The 19,461-nt window shown below is 48.9% G+C and overlaps 1 protein-coding gene across 1 annotated transcript in view; it reads right to left on the bottom strand.

Annotated features, from left to right (window-relative positions):
* The window catches only part of CACNA1I (calcium voltage-gated channel subunit alpha1 I), a 165,731-nt gene that overhangs the window by 11,177 nt on the left and 135,093 nt on the right, over positions 1 to 19,461 (bottom strand). Inside the window, exons 15-28 of the mRNA XM_068402512.1 lie at positions 18,628 to 18,830; positions 17,032 to 17,448; positions 16,000 to 16,100; positions 13,747 to 13,870; positions 12,888 to 12,956; positions 11,745 to 11,929; positions 11,278 to 11,404; positions 10,059 to 10,184; positions 9,496 to 9,585; positions 8,301 to 8,493; positions 7,058 to 7,209; positions 5,227 to 5,336; positions 4,485 to 4,618; positions 3,649 to 3,719 (exon numbers count right to left, since the gene is read on the bottom strand). Of these exons, the coding sequence (XP_068258613.1) occupies positions 3,649 to 3,719; positions 4,485 to 4,618; positions 5,227 to 5,336; positions 7,058 to 7,209; positions 8,301 to 8,493; positions 9,496 to 9,585; positions 10,059 to 10,184; positions 11,278 to 11,404; positions 11,745 to 11,929; positions 12,888 to 12,956; positions 13,747 to 13,870; positions 16,000 to 16,100; positions 17,032 to 17,448; positions 18,628 to 18,830 (2,102 nt within the window). The remainder of the gene's footprint in view (positions 1 to 3,648; positions 3,720 to 4,484; positions 4,619 to 5,226; positions 5,337 to 7,057; positions 7,210 to 8,300; positions 8,494 to 9,495; positions 9,586 to 10,058; positions 10,185 to 11,277; positions 11,405 to 11,744; positions 11,930 to 12,887; positions 12,957 to 13,746; positions 13,871 to 15,999; positions 16,101 to 17,031; positions 17,449 to 18,627; positions 18,831 to 19,461) is intronic.

The raw sequence follows: 19,461 nt of genomic DNA on the forward strand, positions 1-19,461 counted from the left end.
GGCAAGTGTTTCTGACTTTCAAAGCCTGAAGAGAACAGCAGCAAATTGTCAGTGTATAAATGCAACCAAACAATTACCCAACACTTGGGAAATCACCAGTGATGGCACCAGTTGCAACTGGACTTGAAGGATGCTCTTTTCCCAGTTGCCTCCACTCCAGCACAAGCTCTGGCCAGGGTTGACTGAAGTGTGCAGTTTCTGTGCCAGGTGAAGACAAGCACATGGGAGCAGGGGCACAGAAGTTGAAGCCAGCTTGGCTGGGTGAAGGACAAGCTATGGATTACAGCATAAAGACATGTCCTGCAGTGCTACATGTCCCACCAAACTGCCCAAGTCCCTTGAAGCTATGCTCATGTGAAGAGCGCAATACCAGTGCTTCAAAAAGACAGGGACACAGGTACACCAGCTCCTGCCATCAACCAGGCAGAGCATGGTGGGGCAAAGCACCAGCCACATGTGGAGGTTACAGAAGGACTTGTGGAGGGAGTAGACAGGTGGGAATGAAGAAGGGTAAAGAGGCCTTCTTGAAATGTGTGGAGAGGAGGAGGAGAAGAGAGAAGAGGAGACTATGAAGAAGCCAAGAGGGGAAGCAGAGCTTCCTTTGCATCTTGTGGATAATAGGTCAAAGCCTGATTTCTGGGCCTCCAGCAGCTGCTGTTTGGAAACCCCCCAATGCAAGGATTGCTGCTTCATGGTGCACAAAGGCAGCAGTGCCACCAGCGACACGGGCACTGCCCCCAAGTCCTCACTCTCCCAAATCACTGCTTGCCTCTGAATCTCCTGCCTCCCAGCATGTGGGGCAGCCAGGTTATATGTGAGGAGCAGGAGCGGGTTTTGGAAGAGGTAGGCTGAACAGTAACAAAAAATGACAGTAATGGTTAGCACACTATTGGTGGAGCAAGAGAAGGCAGGGAAAAATTAAGGGCTTAACCAGTATATGGGCATTTTTGAAAAACTGAACAGTGTCTGGTCTGAATGCACGTGGTCACTGGGCCTTTGTTAGGATCATTCACTTCAGGAGTCTAATTTAGTCATTGCAACTGCTGTGCCATCCAAATTCAGGAGAGAAATGAATGATTCAGCCTACCCATTCCCCTGGGCTGCCAGATCCTGGCTCCCTACATATTCAGTGGAAGGAATTATTTCTGATGACTACATTGGACACCATAGTAAATGCTCTGAACACACACCTCTGGGTCTGTGTCTACAGAGCATTAAGAAAAAGAAGTTAATAAAACTTAGCTAAGGGCTAAATTTCCAAAGGGCTCTTTAAAATTAAAGCTCTATTCAATATTAAGAACTGTTGCAGTATAACAAAGACAGAAAGGGAATTGAAACAGGACAACTGGAGATGCCTTCTATCCCATTAGCAAGCCAAAATCCCTGAAGTGAGTCTGTGCTCTAGGAACATAAAGAGAAAGGTCGAGAGGAGGAAAAAGCACAAGGGAAAGGACAGCTTATTTTAAACCGCTTCTTTTGGCAAAGCCAATAAATCTTGGAGAATAATGTTACAGATAATTCAATTGTCCCCTGAAGACTCAGTGTATAAAATATGGAGCCTAAATTCAATCTTTTAACAGTGGAGCTGGGGGATTTTAGCCCTGCTTTAAGTGCAGATTTTTACACAACTTTAACTATGGAGTGATTTTTGATCCCCCTGTTATACAACTTTATTAAATGAAACCAACCTGTTATAGAAGGAAGCAAAAGCCAATCAATAGGAACTGGATTGATCATAGGCTTTAATGCTGCAAGGATTAAGCACTACTTAGTATTACCTTCCAGGGAATACCTGGAGACCAGACCTTTAGACATCTGCTTGTGAGGATTTTGTGGCAGATATTAATGACCTCCTAAAGATCCGACCTATCATCTTGGTTAGCAAAGGAGCTGTAGGCGAATGTGAGAGAAAAAAGCCAGAATTTATAAAGTATGGAAGAATATACTTGTGGTTTGTGGCCAAGACCAGACAGCAGGGCTCAGAGGCTTGAACTGAGGTCCCAGCTGTGCCTTTTGCTATCCTGAACAAAACACTGCTTGATGACTCAGTTTCTCCATCTACATGACAGAGATAAGAACATTTCCTCCTCTCCTATTTATTCTTTATATTTTGGGGGTAGAAGTTGAGTCTCACCATTTAAGCGCAAATATACTGCAGAGTCCTCTTACTGAGGGCTTCTGGATACTACTTCAGCCAGCTGTTAATATCGGGTGTTGCATTTATCTAGGTTGCAGAACAAACATGCCACAGATATGTAGATGCTGGATCTGGAGACCTGCTCCATTCCAGATCCTTGCCTGAGCAAATCAGCTGTTGTGGCTCCTGGAATGGAAAAGAGCAAGGTGCAAAGAAGCTGCACTGAGCCAGCCTGGGGCAGCAGAGCTAGAACTAATAAAATGTTACTAGCCGAAAGCTGCCTGCTGTAAGAACACCCTTAATCTCCTGTTCTTTCCTTTGTATCTCAGCCCCCAACTATCCTGGATGACAATATTATTTTACATCCTATATATGAATTATATTATTGTTATTAGACAAAAATACAAATTATTATTGTATAATGAAAAGCATAGGAGATCAGACAGAGCACAGGATCCAGGAAAGATCACAGTATTTTCCCCTCGCTTTTGTGCCACGAGATTCTTCTAATTCAGATTGACATTTATTGTTGCCAACATCAGAAGTAAACTCTTTCGGTAACTACTCACGCTGTTTTCAGATTGATTCTCAGCTCTGCATCACTCACTGAGACTGGCACATTAGCTCATAAATCAACTGACAAATGCCCATGCATTTTGATATCATGCAAGATAGCTGCCTGCTCAGGGCCTGCCAAGGGAATGGTCTGATGTATGATCAGTAGAGCCACTCGGTGCCATTACTCCTTGCTTAACAATTGTCTCTAGAGGATCCAAAGGGAAGGGGACCACTCTCCCTGGCTGCTCATCCATCACGGAGGATCCTCACAGTGAGCTTGATGCCTGTGTAAAGCACCGTGTCAGCATCTTATTCGGGAACAGCTGCCACTCACAGCTCATGAAATCTTTCTGTCTAGCTATCTTGCAGTAGACACTTAACTGCCGGCTGCGTGAGCCACAACAGAGCGCGTCACTGCTTCTCATACATGAGAGACTCGGAAACATAAAGGGATTCAGGAGAAGAAAAGAAGAAAAGAAAGTAGGAATGGGGAGTCACTGGCTAAGAAACGAAGTGACAGGAGTGTGAATGAAAGAGAGGGGGGAAAGGGGGTGCATGTGGGGAAGGGTGAGGGGGCAGAGATGCAAAGACCTCTTCCTCCTGAAATGGCTGCCAGTCACTCTCCCCTTCTTATGGAGAGAGGAGCTGGGGACTAGCCTCAAGTGGTAGACACTAGCTAGACATGATGGGAAGAAATCTGCCCTTATCCAGGAATCAAGCCTTATTTCATTCACCCACTGGAGAAGAGAGACATGAGGTCAGCTGTACCCCCATGATTGACATGATAACCTGGACAACACCCGTCTGAGGAGAGCTGTACCCCCATGACCAACTGGAAAACTTGGACATCACCTTCAGGCAGTTGCCTGCACAACACAGTAGACACGACCTCAATCAACCCTTTGGAAAAAGGGTGCAGAAAAGGAGTCTTTGGGGTAGCTGGTCTGTTTTACCTGTGGCAGGGCTTGAACAACGGTATCCAGCAGTGCTCGCATTCCTGTTGCCATCTTCAGTAACTTCAGGACTGCCAAAACAAGCACAAGAGAAGTGTCACTCACAGTGAGCTCAGGAGGTCCATCCTTTGTATGACTTACTCATGGCAGTAACACAAGACAGATACCCTGTCTCACCTTGCCCTAGAAAAACTAGGTTGTCCCCCTCAGCCCTCTTCTCCCTTTGCCCATTTCTTTTGACTGTACAACCCGAGCGGTTCCTTCTCCTCCAGTCCGTTTCCTTTTTACTAAATACTCTGTTTCTGTCACCCATGCCTATTGGCTTCTTCTGCTTCACCTAGACAGTCTGGCCAAGAGCCCTCTTTCTTCCACTGATGTGTATGACAATTCTCCCTCTGCTTCAATTTGTCATGTTTTCCATCACTTTCTCTTCCTCCAGCCTTACTCTGTTAAGGCAGCTTAGCACATCTTGGCTACCCTCAGGAAGATTCAGTCCTCTCCCTGTGCAAAATTCAACCTGTTTGGTGGCCCCTTCTCCAAACATCACTGCAATACTTGCCTCATAAAAGAATAACAGAGAAAATTCAGCTCTTGTATGATCTGTTCACCCTCCTAGTCCTTTCACCTCCTGCTAAAAACACTGCATATAAATGCCTGGCTTAAGGAAGCCAGAAAGCCTTAGCTTCTTGGCTGTCCTTCATCACATAACCTGCCTTCTTCCCAGGTCTAGGGACAAGGGGAGCCCATGACTCTATAGCCACTGCTCAATGAGTCATGGCACCAAGTCCCACTCCATGGCCACCTACACTCCTGCCTCTGGCCAGTGTCTCTCTCACCCCGGGCAATGCGCAGCACCCTCATGATCCGGATGATAGTGGGGTTAATTGGGAGAGCAGCATTGATTTCAATCTCTTCCAACGTGATGCCCATGACAGACAGCAGCACAATGGCCAGATCTAGCTGGTTCCACCTTAAGAAGAAAAATTAAAGACAATAAAGGAAGATGAAGTTTTTCCATTTCCCTGAAAAAGAAAGTGAATTGTCTCCACTTGAACTTAAATATTTCTTTATGTATGAGTTCAAGGCCCCACTTTGAGTCAGCCTATATGAGCTTTTGCAGACAAACAGAGATTCACTTTACACACACCCTGAGCAGCCAGAGGCAAGCCAGACTGATCTGAAAGCATGGAGCTGTGTTACTATGGTGCTATGCTTTGACTAATGGGCTCAGCTTTTTATGGCCTTACTACCTTGAATCAGCTTCATTATATACATTCTGCTTCAGCATGCTCCCAGTTTGCCTCAAGGGCAGCAAAAAAAACAGCTGTCTCTAACCCTATCTCCTTTGCTTTCTAGCCTAACCAGCAGATGCCAACCAAGAGGCAGTTTTTGGACAACTCTTACTTTGCCTAGGCATTGCAGTTCATGTAGGCTGAGGCTAGGTCCATGCTGTGCAGAACTGGGAGGCAATCAGGGCACTTTGCTACCACCTCACGCTCCAGACAGGGATCCATACTCAAAACCTCCACCCCAAACCCATTTGTCCCCCAGCAATGGTTGACATAACCCTCTGCTCACCTGTCTTTGAAGAATCGCCGCAGACCGAATGCCACCAGCTTGAGGACTGCCTCCAGCACAAAGACAGTGGTGAACAGGTAGTTGCAGTACTTGAGGGCGGTCTCCAGGGACTGCCAGCGGAAAGAGAGGGTAAAGAATTAAGGTGAAAGCAACATCAAGCACATAACCTGTGGGGGAACTCTTCTGAGTGCCAGGAATTCATTTGGAGGTGGGCAAGCTGCTCCATGCCTCCTACTTACTTGAATGCAGAGGCTACCTACTAAGGGCAACCATAATCTGGCCCCTCTGCCCCATGTTGTTCTCAGGATCAGTTATCGCACCTTTCTCCTGTACTGCTCAGCATAACGGGGAAAAGGCGGCTGTTGTGAGGAGAATCCACCAAGTACCATCAGCCTCCTCTTCTGCCAGTAGCTCATGCCACCTGAATGCCACCATGTTAATGGCACTGGCATAGCTATTGACCAGGAGTGAGGCATGAAGGTTACTCCAGTTGTGGATACATGTCATCTCTGATAAGAAGAAACCCCTCTGTGCCTTGGTCTGGGGCAGGCATATGTCATGCCACCATTTGGTGGCACTACTGGAAGGGTTTGAAGTGCCTTGGCAAGATACTTTAGCAGAGCCTGACAGCAGGCTGGCATGGCTGGACCTGATTCCAGGGGAAGGAGCTGAGGAGTAAAGAGGAGTGACTTACTTAGGAACAAAGGCCTGACATGAGGATGACAACAGACAAAGGTTAAGAGTTCCTGCAGAGTAAAACTGGGCACCATCAAGGGCAAGATAAAAGGTGGGCAGCTGGGCAAGAAACAGAGGAGACTGGCAGTGGATTTGAATAAGGACAGACAGATTCAGTTCCTGATCAAAGCCTGAGCTACCCTGGACAGCATCTGCTCAGGCACCAGAGCTTTCACCCCAACCAAGGGCCTCCTGAAGAGAAAACTGAAATGCCACCAGGAAGATGTCATAGCATCATGAATCATTTATGTTGGATGACCCTTAAGATCATCGAGTCCAACCGTTAACCTAACACTAACCACATCTACCACTAAACCACATTCTTAAATGCCACCAATCACCATGAATGCTTTGTCTACATATGGAGGCAGAAAGCTCCTTTGGTATGTGCAGCACACGTTTTTTCCACCAGAGGCATCTAGAGCTGTGCCAGGAACTCTGAGAGGTATCTGGTGTTGCCCAAACAAAGTATAAAACTTACTCGGCCTTCAAGGCCCTTTGCTGGGAATCAGCCTCTGCAGCTCAGAGAGGCTCTGCTCAGCACTTTGCCACTGCAGCTTCTCTCATGCAAAAAAAGTGGCTTGGTAAAGACATCCCATCCCATGACACACAACTAGCCACTCTAGTCATCTCAGCTCAGGCCATACGCAGGAGCATTGGACTGACATGTAGAAATCTGATGCAAAGCCTGAAGCTCCCAGGACACAATTGTTTCCACTGCTCCTCCTGTTAGGATCCAGGAGAACATACAAAGCAGACCAGGCAGCTAAATTTGGGTGACCTACATACCCACTTAATAATATAAAGCACAGAGAATTAATTGCACCGTGCTTTCTAGGAGCTCAACTCTTGCTTAGATACCTTATCTCTATTGATTTTAATGGGTAACAAGTGTCTGAGTAGGGGCTACCTTTCTGGGTATATATGAAACTCTTCACGTAACTCTGCCTACTACAGTAACTCTTGCAACACTTTAACAGTATTTTTGAGAGACATTCAAGTGTCCTACCTATTCTGGTGGGCAGTGGTCATCAGAAAGCTGTAGTAAAATAACATAATGACTAGAGGCAGGGCTTATCTCCATGATCTCACTCACCACAGGTTGGTTGTAGTGCTCCAAGGACATAGTGACCACATTGAGGCAGATGATGAAAGTGATGAAGAGGTCCAGATAGTGGCTGGTGCAGACCGAATGAATAAGGAGGCGTATGGGGCAGTAGGTAGCATAGTACGGCAAACGCTGCGCCTCTTCAGTGGAAAGAGGGAGATGGGCAGAGTTAGGAAGAAATTGGAAGAAAGTGAGAAGTAGGTAAGAAACACTGAGGAGGGAGCAGGCGTAAAAGTGGTGACAGCTGTTGAAAGAAAAGGGAATGATGGCAGGAGAAAGAAAGAATAGAAAAAGACAGGTAGAAGACAGGGGACATATCAGGAGGGAAAAAAATGCAAAAAAGAGGAAAGTAGAAGTGGGGAAAAAAACAAATAGAAAAAAAGACAAGGAAAGGAACGCTAGAAAGAAAATCTGTTAGTCTATGTTTGTGGAAATGATAGCACCAAACATAGACTAATCAGCATTTCATGCCTCAACAAATTAAGATCACAAATGATAAAAGGGAGCAGATGGTTCCAGGAGAGGCCCCGGGGTGTCACAGGAGAGAGGGAAAAACTGGAGCAGAGGAAGGGAAAGCATTCCCACAGGCTGTGAATGGAAGAAAACCATCAGTCTGGGGTAGTAGGGATGATTTCCAGGGGCAAGTATGCTTTTGCAATTTTTTTCTAAAAGTAATACAGAAGACGACAGAAACACCAGGAAAAGGGCTTGTTTCACCCCAGAGGATCTGGGACCCCAAGGAGTGAGACTGCAACATTGATGGAAAGAGCCAGGAACAAAACACAGGGGCTGCCTCTTTTTTTTCCCCTCCTTCTTCTTTAAATTTGGGTTTAAACACAAAGGATGATCTGTCCAGGTCTTCCCCCAAACTCCAGCTGGGTTGCAGGAAGCCCAGGTGGGACTATCCCAAGCCCAGGAGATGTACCAATCCGTGCACACCAGCAGGTGCATAGAGGTATTTTTTGTACGTGTTGTCTCCAGAGGGGCAGGGTGCTAAAACCCCAGTAGCTTCCCCAGAGTCCCAGCAGGCCTTGTCAGCCACCCCTCTTCCCCAGACCGCCCTGGTGAGGTGTGTAGCAACAAGGCAGTGGCTTGGGGAGGAAGGCTGAGAGCGCAGCCACAAGCAATGCATTTTGGAGGTTGGTCCATCGGGAAAGAAAAAGAAGAGGAGAAGGTTTTTCTCAGAAAACCTTGGCCTACGAACCGACCAAACACTTAGGCTGTGCCTTACTCCTTCGCTTCTTCTCCAGGCGGCGCAGGCGCTTCTCCTCCCGCCGGCGCGCCTCCTCGGCCTCCTGGTGCTGCCGGCACTTGTGGAAGTTCTCCACAACCACCCCCACGAACATGTTAAGCACAAAGAAGCTGACAATGAGGAGGAAGGAGATGAAGTAGAGGAGCATCCAGGGGTTGTTGTTGGTCACTGGCTGGAGGAGGAGGGAGAACAGTGGTGGTCAATTGTTTGGATGGGTGGTGGTATGGAAACAATGGTGGTGGGACCTGCCATGGTGATTGGCTGCTGAGGAGGTGGGGAGGGGCTATGGAAGTTGGAGGAGTGGGTTGGGAAGAGATGGGGTTACAGGCAAGGCAGTTTGTGATTGGCTGACTGGATCTCAGCATCAGCTGGCGATTGATGGAGTGGGTGGGTGTCAAGGACCAGGGTCCACCTGCACCAAGTAACCCACAATTCAGGCACAACCCCAGCCACAGGTCAGGTACAACACCAGTATGTGGTAAAATGGGTGGTCCAGGCACCAGGAACACCTTTGGCTTAAGGGCAAGTAAAGACCACATCCACATGCCACCAAAATGGCAATGAGACCGGAATAGAAATGTTATTCAGGCTTGGAGAGAAAGGAGGCCCTGACATTGACTGGATCTCCTGACAAGGAGCCTGCAATGCCAACAGGGGTGCACCTTGCACAGAGGTTTACAGGTAAATGGAGCATCATCCCTAAGGTTCAGGCCTGTGGTACTGCAGCCCATGGCAGGTGCCTACACTGGGACACTCTTAAGGTCATTGCCTTAGCAGTGGAGGAACAGGGATGCAGTGGGCAGCAGCCCAACAATCCCTGATTTACAGAGTATTAAAATAACGATCTGTGGGCCAGGAGGAAGCCAGCCTGCCCAGAAAGGTGCGTGGTGGTGTTGCTCCATCATTAGAAATAGATAAAGACCTGCTGTGTGATCCAGACTGAGTAGAGGGTCAGCATTACTACACACACCCACTGCACGGCCACTGCTCCACCTCCCTGTGTGGATGAGGCATGACCCTGGCTCCTTGCGGCTAGGTGAGCAAAGGATTCACAAGGGTCCTGAAAGGGACTCCGGGTTTGAGGGAGGTGTCTGAAGCAGGATGTTACAGCGCGCTTCCACCTTACGAGCCCAAGGAAACTCCAAAAGTTCCTTTCAAAAAGAAGTCTTCATACCTGCTGATCAACAGCCACAGCATCTAGTCCATTATACATAATATTGACCCAGCCATCCTTGGAAGCCAGAACAAAGAGGGACATCAGAGCCTGCAACATACAAAGCAAAGCAGATGTAGAGCACGTGCATCTGACAGGCTGGGAAAAAATCATGGGTTTACGCTCTAACACACACAACATTGAAATACTCTTCCTGCCTGTGTCTCTGCACACATCAAAACCTGCTCCTTCCCCCGTAGAGGAGAAGGAGGTGGGACAGGAAGCCATATGCAGCCAGACCCACCAGAAGAGAGAGGTCATGAAGAACATCTGCTTTGCGGCCGGAGGAAAAAGAAAATCAAGCTCTCTGCCGCCACTGCTTTTCTTTCCCTCACAACCTGCAAGCATCATCCTGATACCAACCCACTAGTGACACAGCTTCTGCATGGATAACCATGCCAAATAACTGCCCCTCCTGGCCTAGGGATCAGGTTTTCCAGGCATTGCATCTGTGCCCTGGGGAGGGGTAGTTACAGGGGGAGACAAGCCCTGAGCTGGGTTACAAAGGATGTGGGCACACTCACCTGTCCCAGGTTGTCGAAGTTATACTTGTGGTGCACCCACTTGTAGTTGGCAGCCACGCAATCTGACCGGTTGGTGATGTTCCTGATGTCAACTCCCAGGCAATGGTAGAACTTGCCCTTGAAGAGCTGCAGGAAGGGAGTGACCCCATCAGCCCTCTTACCCCCAGGGTCCCCCATACTCCCTGGGGTCTGCAGAAGGTCCTGAGACGGTGAGTGGGCTGCAGGGCTGCAAGCCAGGTGGAGTAGGACAGAAAGGGAGAACTATTGTATGGCATAGGCTCACACATTGCTAAGGAGCCAGGACCACCCTGATAAACCTACACCTGGCTTTTCAGCCTCCTCCATTACCCCAGGCCAGCGGTGACCATAAGCCCTCACCATCTGACAGCCATTAGGGCAGCCTTTCTGGGCATCATTAGAGCCACTAGACTAAAAGGAAAAAAACCTTCTAGTCGGTCCCCAAGAGTAATCTCCCCTGCTTGCTTTGCAGTTACTGAGAGAGCTGGTGGGAACAGAAGATCTCTTCTGAGGGTAAAGAACCAGAAAAAACATCCCCTGCTTCTCAGATGCTTTTTTTCGTGAAGCTGCACTGCACTGCTGTGGCTCTTCTGCCCAGGGCTCCTTTTCCATATGGAAGGTACTGGATTGTGCATTTGTACAGATGCATCAGAACAGACTAAGTATAGCACATTCCCTGCGATGGAAGTAACACTCACACCCGTGCTCCTCTGCAATGCAACAGCCAAAAATAAAGAGGATTAAAAAAAAAAAAATAAGAGGGTTGTGGGTGGATTTAAGGCTCAGAGCGAGGGGGAGAAAGAGTGCTGACTGGAGACAGGGTTCATGCAAGCAGGTGGTGAGCTGCTTGCTCTTGTGATGTGGCATGGACACGCACAGCGAGCCCTGTGCTATGTCAGCCCTGGGCTCTCCCTGTAACACTGACCCAAACCCTGATCCAACCCCTGCCAGGCGTGAGTGGGAACTCTTCTCTTGCGCATTCAGGAATGCCTGCACTCGCTGAGCACCTGACTGTCTTTGCCAAAGGCTGCAGGGACATTATGGTGGGAGACAGCTCGTGGAAGAGGACAGCTGCAGAAAGTTTCCTCGCTTGCCTGTCCCTCCTGCTCTGCTTGGTTTCCTGTGCCTGTACTTGGGGGTACAGGTGCCCATGGTAGGGGTGGGGGCACAGGGGCTGTTTGATGGGCAGTAACAACCCTACCTGCACACCCAGGATGCCAAAGATGATGAAGAAAGCACAGCAGATGAGGACGATGTTTCCTATGGGCTTGAGGGAAGAAATGAGTGTCTCCACTACCAGCTTCAGGCCAGGGGCTCGGCTGATGACTCTGGAAGGGAAGGAAGGGGAGGGGTGACAGACGGACAGGGCAGGGATGTTTGGCCTAAGCTAAGCATTTTCAGCAGCAACAGACCCCTTCTCTCCCTGTGCAGTGACCCATCAGTGGGGAGCACCTTCCTGCAACCAAAAAGCCTCTTCTATCCCATGGGTTTTTTGTCTGATGAGGTATGTCCAGGGCCAGAGCCATATGGCTAATGGGAACCTCCCTGCGGCTTGTGGCTTGTCAAAGACCACACTTCACCTGGCACAGCAGGATCTGACTCTGGGACCCTTCCTGGGGCGGGGCCAGTGGGAAGAGGGGGCCAAGCAGGGCTCAGTGGGGTTCTGACCGGAGGGGACGTAAGGTGCGCAGCAGCCGGAGGACCCGCAGCACCCCCAGGATTTTGGCGCCGCCAGCAGAGGCCACCGAGACCACGATGTCAATGAGTGACACAAAGACCAAGAAGCCATCCAAGATGTTCCAGCTGCTGCGGAGATAAGCCTGATCCCCAAAATACAGGCCTAGAGAGACCACCTGCAAGAGAGGGGAGAGGAGGAAGGGTTAAAGGGCTCCTCTCCATATTGTCTCGTAGAGGGCAGCTGTGGAGAGAGAAGGAGGATGAGGAGCAGTTATAAACTCCATGTGAAACTGGCATGTCATCTTTTCATTTCACCTGGAAGGCTATGAAGGAAAATGTCTTTGGGAAAAGTGGTGGCACATAACTCCAGAAATAACAGGGCCATGGTGTCTTCTCACCTTTCCTTTACCTCCCTGAGCAACAGGACGCTGTATGGAACACACAGGAAACCTTTCCCTGCCATACCACAGACGTGGGGCAAGTCTCCCAGTCCAGAGATCATCTGGGAGGTAAAATTGGGCACCAAAACCCATACTTTGGCTCCTAAGGGGGTGGTTCTATTCTCAGCAGTTCTCAACACCAGCAGGTGCTACAGACATCACTGGCCTTGGGGAGAGCTGAACACCTTGCAAATCATGGCCATAATTTAGGTATGAATTTTAGGGGGTTTAAGTTCAGGCATCCAGTTTTGAGCCTGTCTTTACCCAGTTTTGGGACTCTTTCCCAGTCACAAGAGGGGAATAACAAGATTTCCGTATTGTCTTAAAGTACTTGGACACCTATTAAATAATTATCTCAACTAAGAGCATGTTATTCATATTGTTGTTATTTCCCCCATTCTTGCTCCAGGAGGAGGGGAACAGATATTTGACATTATTACAAAATCCATGCCTGGAGGCCAGCTATTCCTCCCAGATACTAAGATCCCTTTGAATTTAAAGCCTAGGATGAACATCCCCTCCGTGCCCGACAAGAGGGAACTCAACCCCAGGCAGTATCTGCCTTTACCAACATAGGCGGAAGGATTGGCACACTAAAAAGATGGAGAGACTTTAGAAGGGTGCTGAGCAAACATGAACGTTGTTCCTGACACTGGGAAAAGGCTCTGAGCTGTTCATCTCCACAATAACTTACCTTCAGCGTCATCTCAGCTACAAAAATTGCTGTGAAAATGTAGTTGGACACAGTGAGAAAGATTCTCTCCTAAAGAAAAAAAAAACAACAAAACAGAAAAAAGCCTTAAATGTATCTTGAATTATTCTTGATCTGAAAGTTGGGGAAATAAAGAGAGGTGCCTTTGGCAAAGGTCAGTGCTGGGCAGCTTTTAGCTCACAGACCTTGGCTCAACTGTGACACAGCTGGGACAGGATCCTACGCAACTCTGCAAGAGCACAGTGGTTGGGATTTGCAATGTATCCTGCAAATCTGGTTTCAAGGCACTCTTTGCCCTTTTCTGCCAGTGCTGCTCAGTCCTGACCTGCTGCGCTGACCTGGGACTCCTTCCCGAAGGGCTGCTGAGCACCAACCACTGGATTGTGTGTAAGAGCACTAGAGTCTGGGGGTCAGCTAAGGCAGACATGCAGAAAAAGCCACTTCACTTGCCAGCTTGAGCCATCTCCAAGATAGCTCAAAAGCAGTATACATCAATGATGACATGCCATTCCTACAGAATGGAAGTTACTTCTATCTTTTAGTTCCAAGTCCCTGTCCTTTTTGCCAATCGTCTCTTAACTGCAGGTGCCTGGGGGACTCTCTTACTCTCCAAGAGGGAGGGAACTAGGATTACTGTGCTATAAAGTGTGTAGCCCCATTACAAGACCTGGCAGGGGAAGCACATGCTATGTGAATTACTAATACTTGGGCATTTGAATAGATGAGTGGGAGCTGGTGTTTAATGCTGAAGTTCTTCCAGAGGTCATACCAGTGCCAGGAACACTTATGAACCTCTGTCAAAGGTTGTGCTAAAGAGCAGGCGGGAGGAAATGGTGCTCACCGTGCTTCTGTGTTCAATCTGCGGTCTCTCCAGGGCAATGGTGATGCAGTTCAGGAAAATGAAGGCCAGGACAACATAGTCGAAGAGCTTGTGAGCAATGATGGTTTGGCAGAGGAGGCGAAACCTGCAAAAGAGTTCCAGTAGGCACCTGTGCCTTGGGCAGAGCAAGGTTAGGAGCTATGAGGACAGAATATTGAGAGGTCTGGCCAAAACTGAGCTCTGACATAGCAGCTTTCCTGTCACTGATACTGATGTCCCTTGCCATGGCAATATCCCAGCATGGCCCACAGTCACACGGGAGCCTGGACCAGAGCAAGGGCAGAGCAAGGAGCAGAACCTTCAGTTAAGGACTGGCTGGAGGGCCGGGCCCAAGAGTGGTGGTGAACAGTACTGCATCCAGTTGGCGTCCAGTCACTAGTGGTGTCCCCCAGGGCTCAGTACTGGGCCCAGTCCTGTTTAATATCTTTACTGATGATCTGGATGAGGGTATCGAGTGGACCCTCAGTAAATTCGTGGATGACACTAAGTTGGGTGAGAGTATTGATCTGCCTGAGGGTAGGAAGGCTCTGCAGAGGGATCTGGACGGGTTAGATAGATGGGCTGAGACCAATGGCATGAAGTTCAACAAGGCCAAGTGACGGTTCCTGCACTTTGGCCACAACAACCCCATACAGCGCTACAGACTTGGGGAAGAGTGGTTGGAAAGCAGCCTGGTGGAAAAGGACCTGAGGGTATTGGTGGACAGCCAGCTGAACATGAGCCAGCAGTGTGCCCAGGTGGCCAAGAAGGCCAACAGCATCCTGGCTTGTATCAGGAACAGTGTGGCCAGCAGGACTAGGGAAGTAATTGTCCCCCGTACTCGGCACTGGTGAGGCCGCACGTTGAATACTGTGTCCAGTTCTGGGCCCCCTCACTTTAAGAAAGACATTGAGGTGCTGGAGTGAGTCCAGAGGAGGGCAACAAAGCTGGTGAAGGGTCTGGAGGGTCTGACCTACGAGGAGCAGCTGGGGGAACTGGGATTGTTTAGCCTGGAGAAGAGGAGGCTGAGGGGAGACCTTTTTGCTCTCTACAACTACCTGAAAGGAGGTTGTAGTGAGGTGGGGGTTGGCCTCTTCTCCCAGGCAACTAGCAACAGGACTAGGGGGCATAGCCTCAAGCTGCGCCAGGGGAGGTTCAGGTTAGACATTAGGAAAAATTTCTTCACAGAAAGGGTCATTAGACATTGGAATGGGCTACCCAGGGAGGTGGTGGAGTCACCATTCCTGGAGGTGTTTAAGAAAAGACTAGATGTGGCACTTAGTGCCATGGTCTAGTTGACATGGTGGTGTTAGGTCAAAGGTTGGACTCGATGATCCCTGAGGTCTCTTCCAACCTGGTTGATTCTGTGATTCTGATCCACTGCCCCCGTGCCAGAGTGGTTTTCTAACCAGTATGGCTCTGTGCTCCTCTCTTGCCCTGTGGAGAAGACGCTGAGTTTCAGTTTTCTTCCCAAACTCACACTTTGTGCCACCCCAGGGCAAAGAGGCCACACACTGAAAGCTGAGGAGAGGCAGGGAGGTTGTCTGTCATGGGGATCACACTTCCATATCTGCTCTGAAAGACACTGTGCCCATTAGCATAGGTGTCACACAGAGCAAAGAGCTCTCCCTCGTGACCTGTAATGAAACCACTTTCTTTTCAAGGAGTGATGCACATGAGTGAGAATACTGTTGGCTGAGGTACATGTGCATTTTGTCCTGGTGGGGAGATCCCTTTAGCAGGAAGTATTTATCCCAGATTTCTTTTTTTTAAGGCAAGCAGAATTCTAACTTTGCCCTAAAAGGTGTGGTATGACTGTTGATAAGTTGGTACTGGGACTGAAAATGAAATGGAGAGACTGTTCTGGTACCAGGGGAGGAAATATCAGTATTATGGAGTTGTTAATAATACATTCCTTCTCCTTTTTGGGTTAATGTCAGTATTCCCTGCCTTACTTTGCTATAAATATTTATGATCACACAAAAGAAAAATGAGATGCTCCAGAGGGAGGGAAAATCACAATAGCTATTTAGGATTCTCATCCTTCCTTTCATCTCCAGAATCAAGCAAGAGAGGTGTTGTCTGGCTGTAGAAGGGGAGATGGAGGAGACAAAACACATTCCCAGCTGATAAGTTTAAAGTTGCGACCTAACATGCAGCTCAGGGTGTGTTGCCAGCACGGCAATGGAATCCGCCCCATCTTCTCAACCCTCTCATGGCAAAAACTGCACAAACCTGTTTTGTGGAGAGAAGAGATATATGGACCAGTCTTCCCGCAACTCACACCAGTCTGGCTTATAGACTTCCATCATCTTCCGGATGCGAAAGCACAGGCTCTGGAGGGACGCAGCAGAAGCAAGTGCCACTGGTTACCTTCCCACTTGCCTGAGAGAGGCACTCTTCCTTTCACATCTGACCCCAAAACACCACTACCTGCAGTTCCCAAGGTGCACTACCTGCCTTTCTTTAAGTCCTCGAATGAGGAAATGGATTCAAAGAGCAACAAGTCACTGAAAAGGAGGCAGAAGCTGCTTTGCCAGGGCCTGTTTACCTCTTGGCATCTGGTTTCCTCCCCAGATCATTACAAATAAAACTGCTGGTGTCCTTTCTAGTGCAGGATGTTGTCCATGATGCCTCCTCAGAGCTGTTGGCGTGGCTCCGTTACATGAGGACAGTGTTTCCTCGCTACCTCAGCTAAACGCCAGGACAGGAAGGCCTTCTGTGGCACTTGGGCTCAGAGGTGATTTAATTTCATACAGCATATATGTCTGTTCAAATTTCTACTCACGCTCCCTCCACTTTTTCCACCCATTGATCTGCTCACAGATTGGGCATTGCGGTCTCCCAAGCTGGCACTGCAAAACTCACTTGCCTTGTCTCATGTGCCTGTACTTCCTGCTCTGGTCTGCTGATGTTCTCCATGCAAAGCTCTCGCTGCTCCCACAGCCTGACCTTTCCTAGCCTGTAGAAATCACTGGCTGCACTGCTCTGAAATAACAGCCCCCAAATGATCATGCACGTGACTCACATCTGCCTTCCTCCCACCATCCACCCGTACGACTGCCTTGCAGGCAGCCTGACAATGAGGTTTGAGCTTGTCTGGGCCTAGAAGGTCCCATCTGCATTCAATGTTGTCCTCCAGCTGTACTTAAAGCACCTTTGTAAGCTCTCCCATCCACATGGCAGGGAGACTGAAACTTGAGGATGGATTTGGGGTTTCCCATAGCACTGCACTGTAACCCCAGGTTCCCTCCAGCAAGTACTCACATAATCTATCTCTTCATCATCCTCTCCCCGTTCCTTGCGGTTGTTCATCTTTGGGAAGATCTCCTTGGCAAAACTGGGCATTTTGCCATTGCAGTCTTGATGCTCACTGGCCCCAGTTGCTGCTCCCAGCTTACGGGTCACTTTGTGGCCAGATGGGACCGAGGCCAACTCCAGCAGGTCACAGGAGCCTTTGTGGTCCAGGGAGAGCGTCCGGTGGTGATGAAATGCCCTTCCCGTCCTGTCTGCCTCCCCATCTGCCGCCCTGTGCCTTTCCCCAGACAGAAGGGATTCATGCTCGGCGGAGGGAGGTTTGTGCTTCAGGCTCTGTCCCCGAGCCAGGCTGTTCCAGCTGGAGCGACGGTTCCCCCAGGCCCCGCTGCAGCCCCAGGCACTGTAGTGGGAACTGCGGGAGCTGGACTGCAAGAGAGGGGGACAGGGACTCAGCGACTCCAGGCACAAGGAGGGAGCATGCAATCCTATTTCAGATCACAGATTTCACCCTGGGTCCCTACACGAGAAGGTTGCCATTTTTCAGCCATTGAGGAAGTTGCATGGTGGGAATTTAGAAGCAATCTCTGTAAATCTGACAATAAGTTGATAATGAGTTAGCAATGGTGTTGGCTGTGATTACTTTATAGCACCATCTGTGTCTAAAGCACTTACAGGGAAGGTAAATAATAAAGCCAAAGACCAGGTGCCTGATGTTGTTACTTACACCAGCACAGAGCAAGAATAAAGCTCTCCAAAAATCTGATTGGCAGCTTTTTATGCTGCCCTGAGGTAAAGGATAACACAAGGTACAGGGTGATGGATAATCTGACACACCATGTTTGAGTGTAGTCTTAGTAAAAGGAAGAAATGAGAGAAACAGGCTTGTTGGTTACAGTCTAGTCCAACCACAACAGCAACTTGTCATGTAGTACGTGGCTGCCAGCTCTTTCTGTTTAGAAATAGTAGGGGCATGAACCCTTTGAGCAACAATGCACCCCCCAACGCTGTGTGTGTCAGTGAGTAGGAAGCCCAGAAGCTGATGTTACAAGGTGGACAGGTCTGAGATGCATTGGCTGGACAGCCAGCAGTGCTTGGGGAAGTGCTAAGGGGCAGCAGGACCTGCTATGGGAAGCTCCAAGTCAAGATTTCTCTCTTCATTGTTACAAAAGCTTCCAGAAAAAAACATCTGTTACGGGACTTGACAGTTCTGGCATCACCCCAATATGCCCATGCTCTTAACTCACTCAGGGCATCATTTTGTGTCCTGTGCTCTAGGAAAGCAAGGAAAGGGCAAGAGGAAAAAATGTGTTTCACTCTAAGAGGAAGACTGTCTCCCTGGTGTTCCCCCTCTCCCACCAGAAGAACAGAAAAGAGCTGAATCCCACATTCAATGGGATATAGATCAATAACCTGGAAATACATGTCAATAATCTGGAAATGTAGAAAAATAGCATGAACTGACCTGCCTTCCTAAAGACAGGCAATGGGCTTGTGTTAGAAGCCTACAGCAGCAGTGCAATCCTCCACAGCAATCCCCAGATGATGGCAGAAAGTGCTTGAACTTCAAAAGAAGGGTTTGACACACATTTCTAGTCGCTCACTCACCAAGGACCGCTGGTCATAAGTCATTCTCCCTAGGGACATCACACTGCTCTTCCGGGAGCCAACAGCAACACGGATCTGGTCAGGCTGCAGGGACTTGCGTGAAGAGTTGGCGACCCCCCCAGCAGCCACTGGTGGGTTGGAAGAGGGCAAGGATGGGTCCAAGTGTCCATTAGGTGTCACAGGAATTGCACAGAGCTTGGGATCTGGGTGGAAAGAAGCAGAAAGAAGAAGAAAGAGATAAGAAGGTGGGTTCCTTGCTATCCAGTGGCTGTTTTGATGTCTAAGCTGTTTAGCATGTTAGCAGCAGCTAACAGAATATTAGCTGTTTAGCATCAATCAACATCGATTCCTTCTGATTTAGGGTGTTGTAGCAAAAGCAGTGCAAGCTGGGAAGACTTTGAAGTATTCTCCTCAGTCCCTAAAACTGATGGCAGCTCTCCTTGGGGCCAGACAGACAAGCAGAGTGCTGGTCAGGCAGACTCAGGCTGACAGGAAGAGCAAGAAGCCGAACGCTGGCAGCAAGGGTAAGAGAGTGTGCTTCTGCATGCCAAGAACAGACACCTGCATCTTCAGGTCTGAACGAATACCACTGTCAGACTGGCTACCTAAAGCAGTTAGGCTGAGACACTGAGGAAGAGACTAAGATGTAGGGAGACCCACAGCCATCCATGTATTGGGGTCACCTTTAAATTCCTGCAATCATACTCTTCATCCCAGCCTATCCTACTACACTGTGCCTCTTCAAATGACTGATTGTTGATCTTGAAGATCCAGGACACCTTTGAGAGGTATGTTAGATGCTGTGGACGACCATCAGCATTTGTCGAGATGGAT

This window comes from Nyctibius grandis, chromosome 5, assembly GCF_013368605.1.
Source record: "Nyctibius grandis isolate bNycGra1 chromosome 5, bNycGra1.pri, whole genome shotgun sequence".
NCBI lineage: Eukaryota > Metazoa > Chordata > Aves > Nyctibiiformes > Nyctibiidae > Nyctibius > Nyctibius grandis.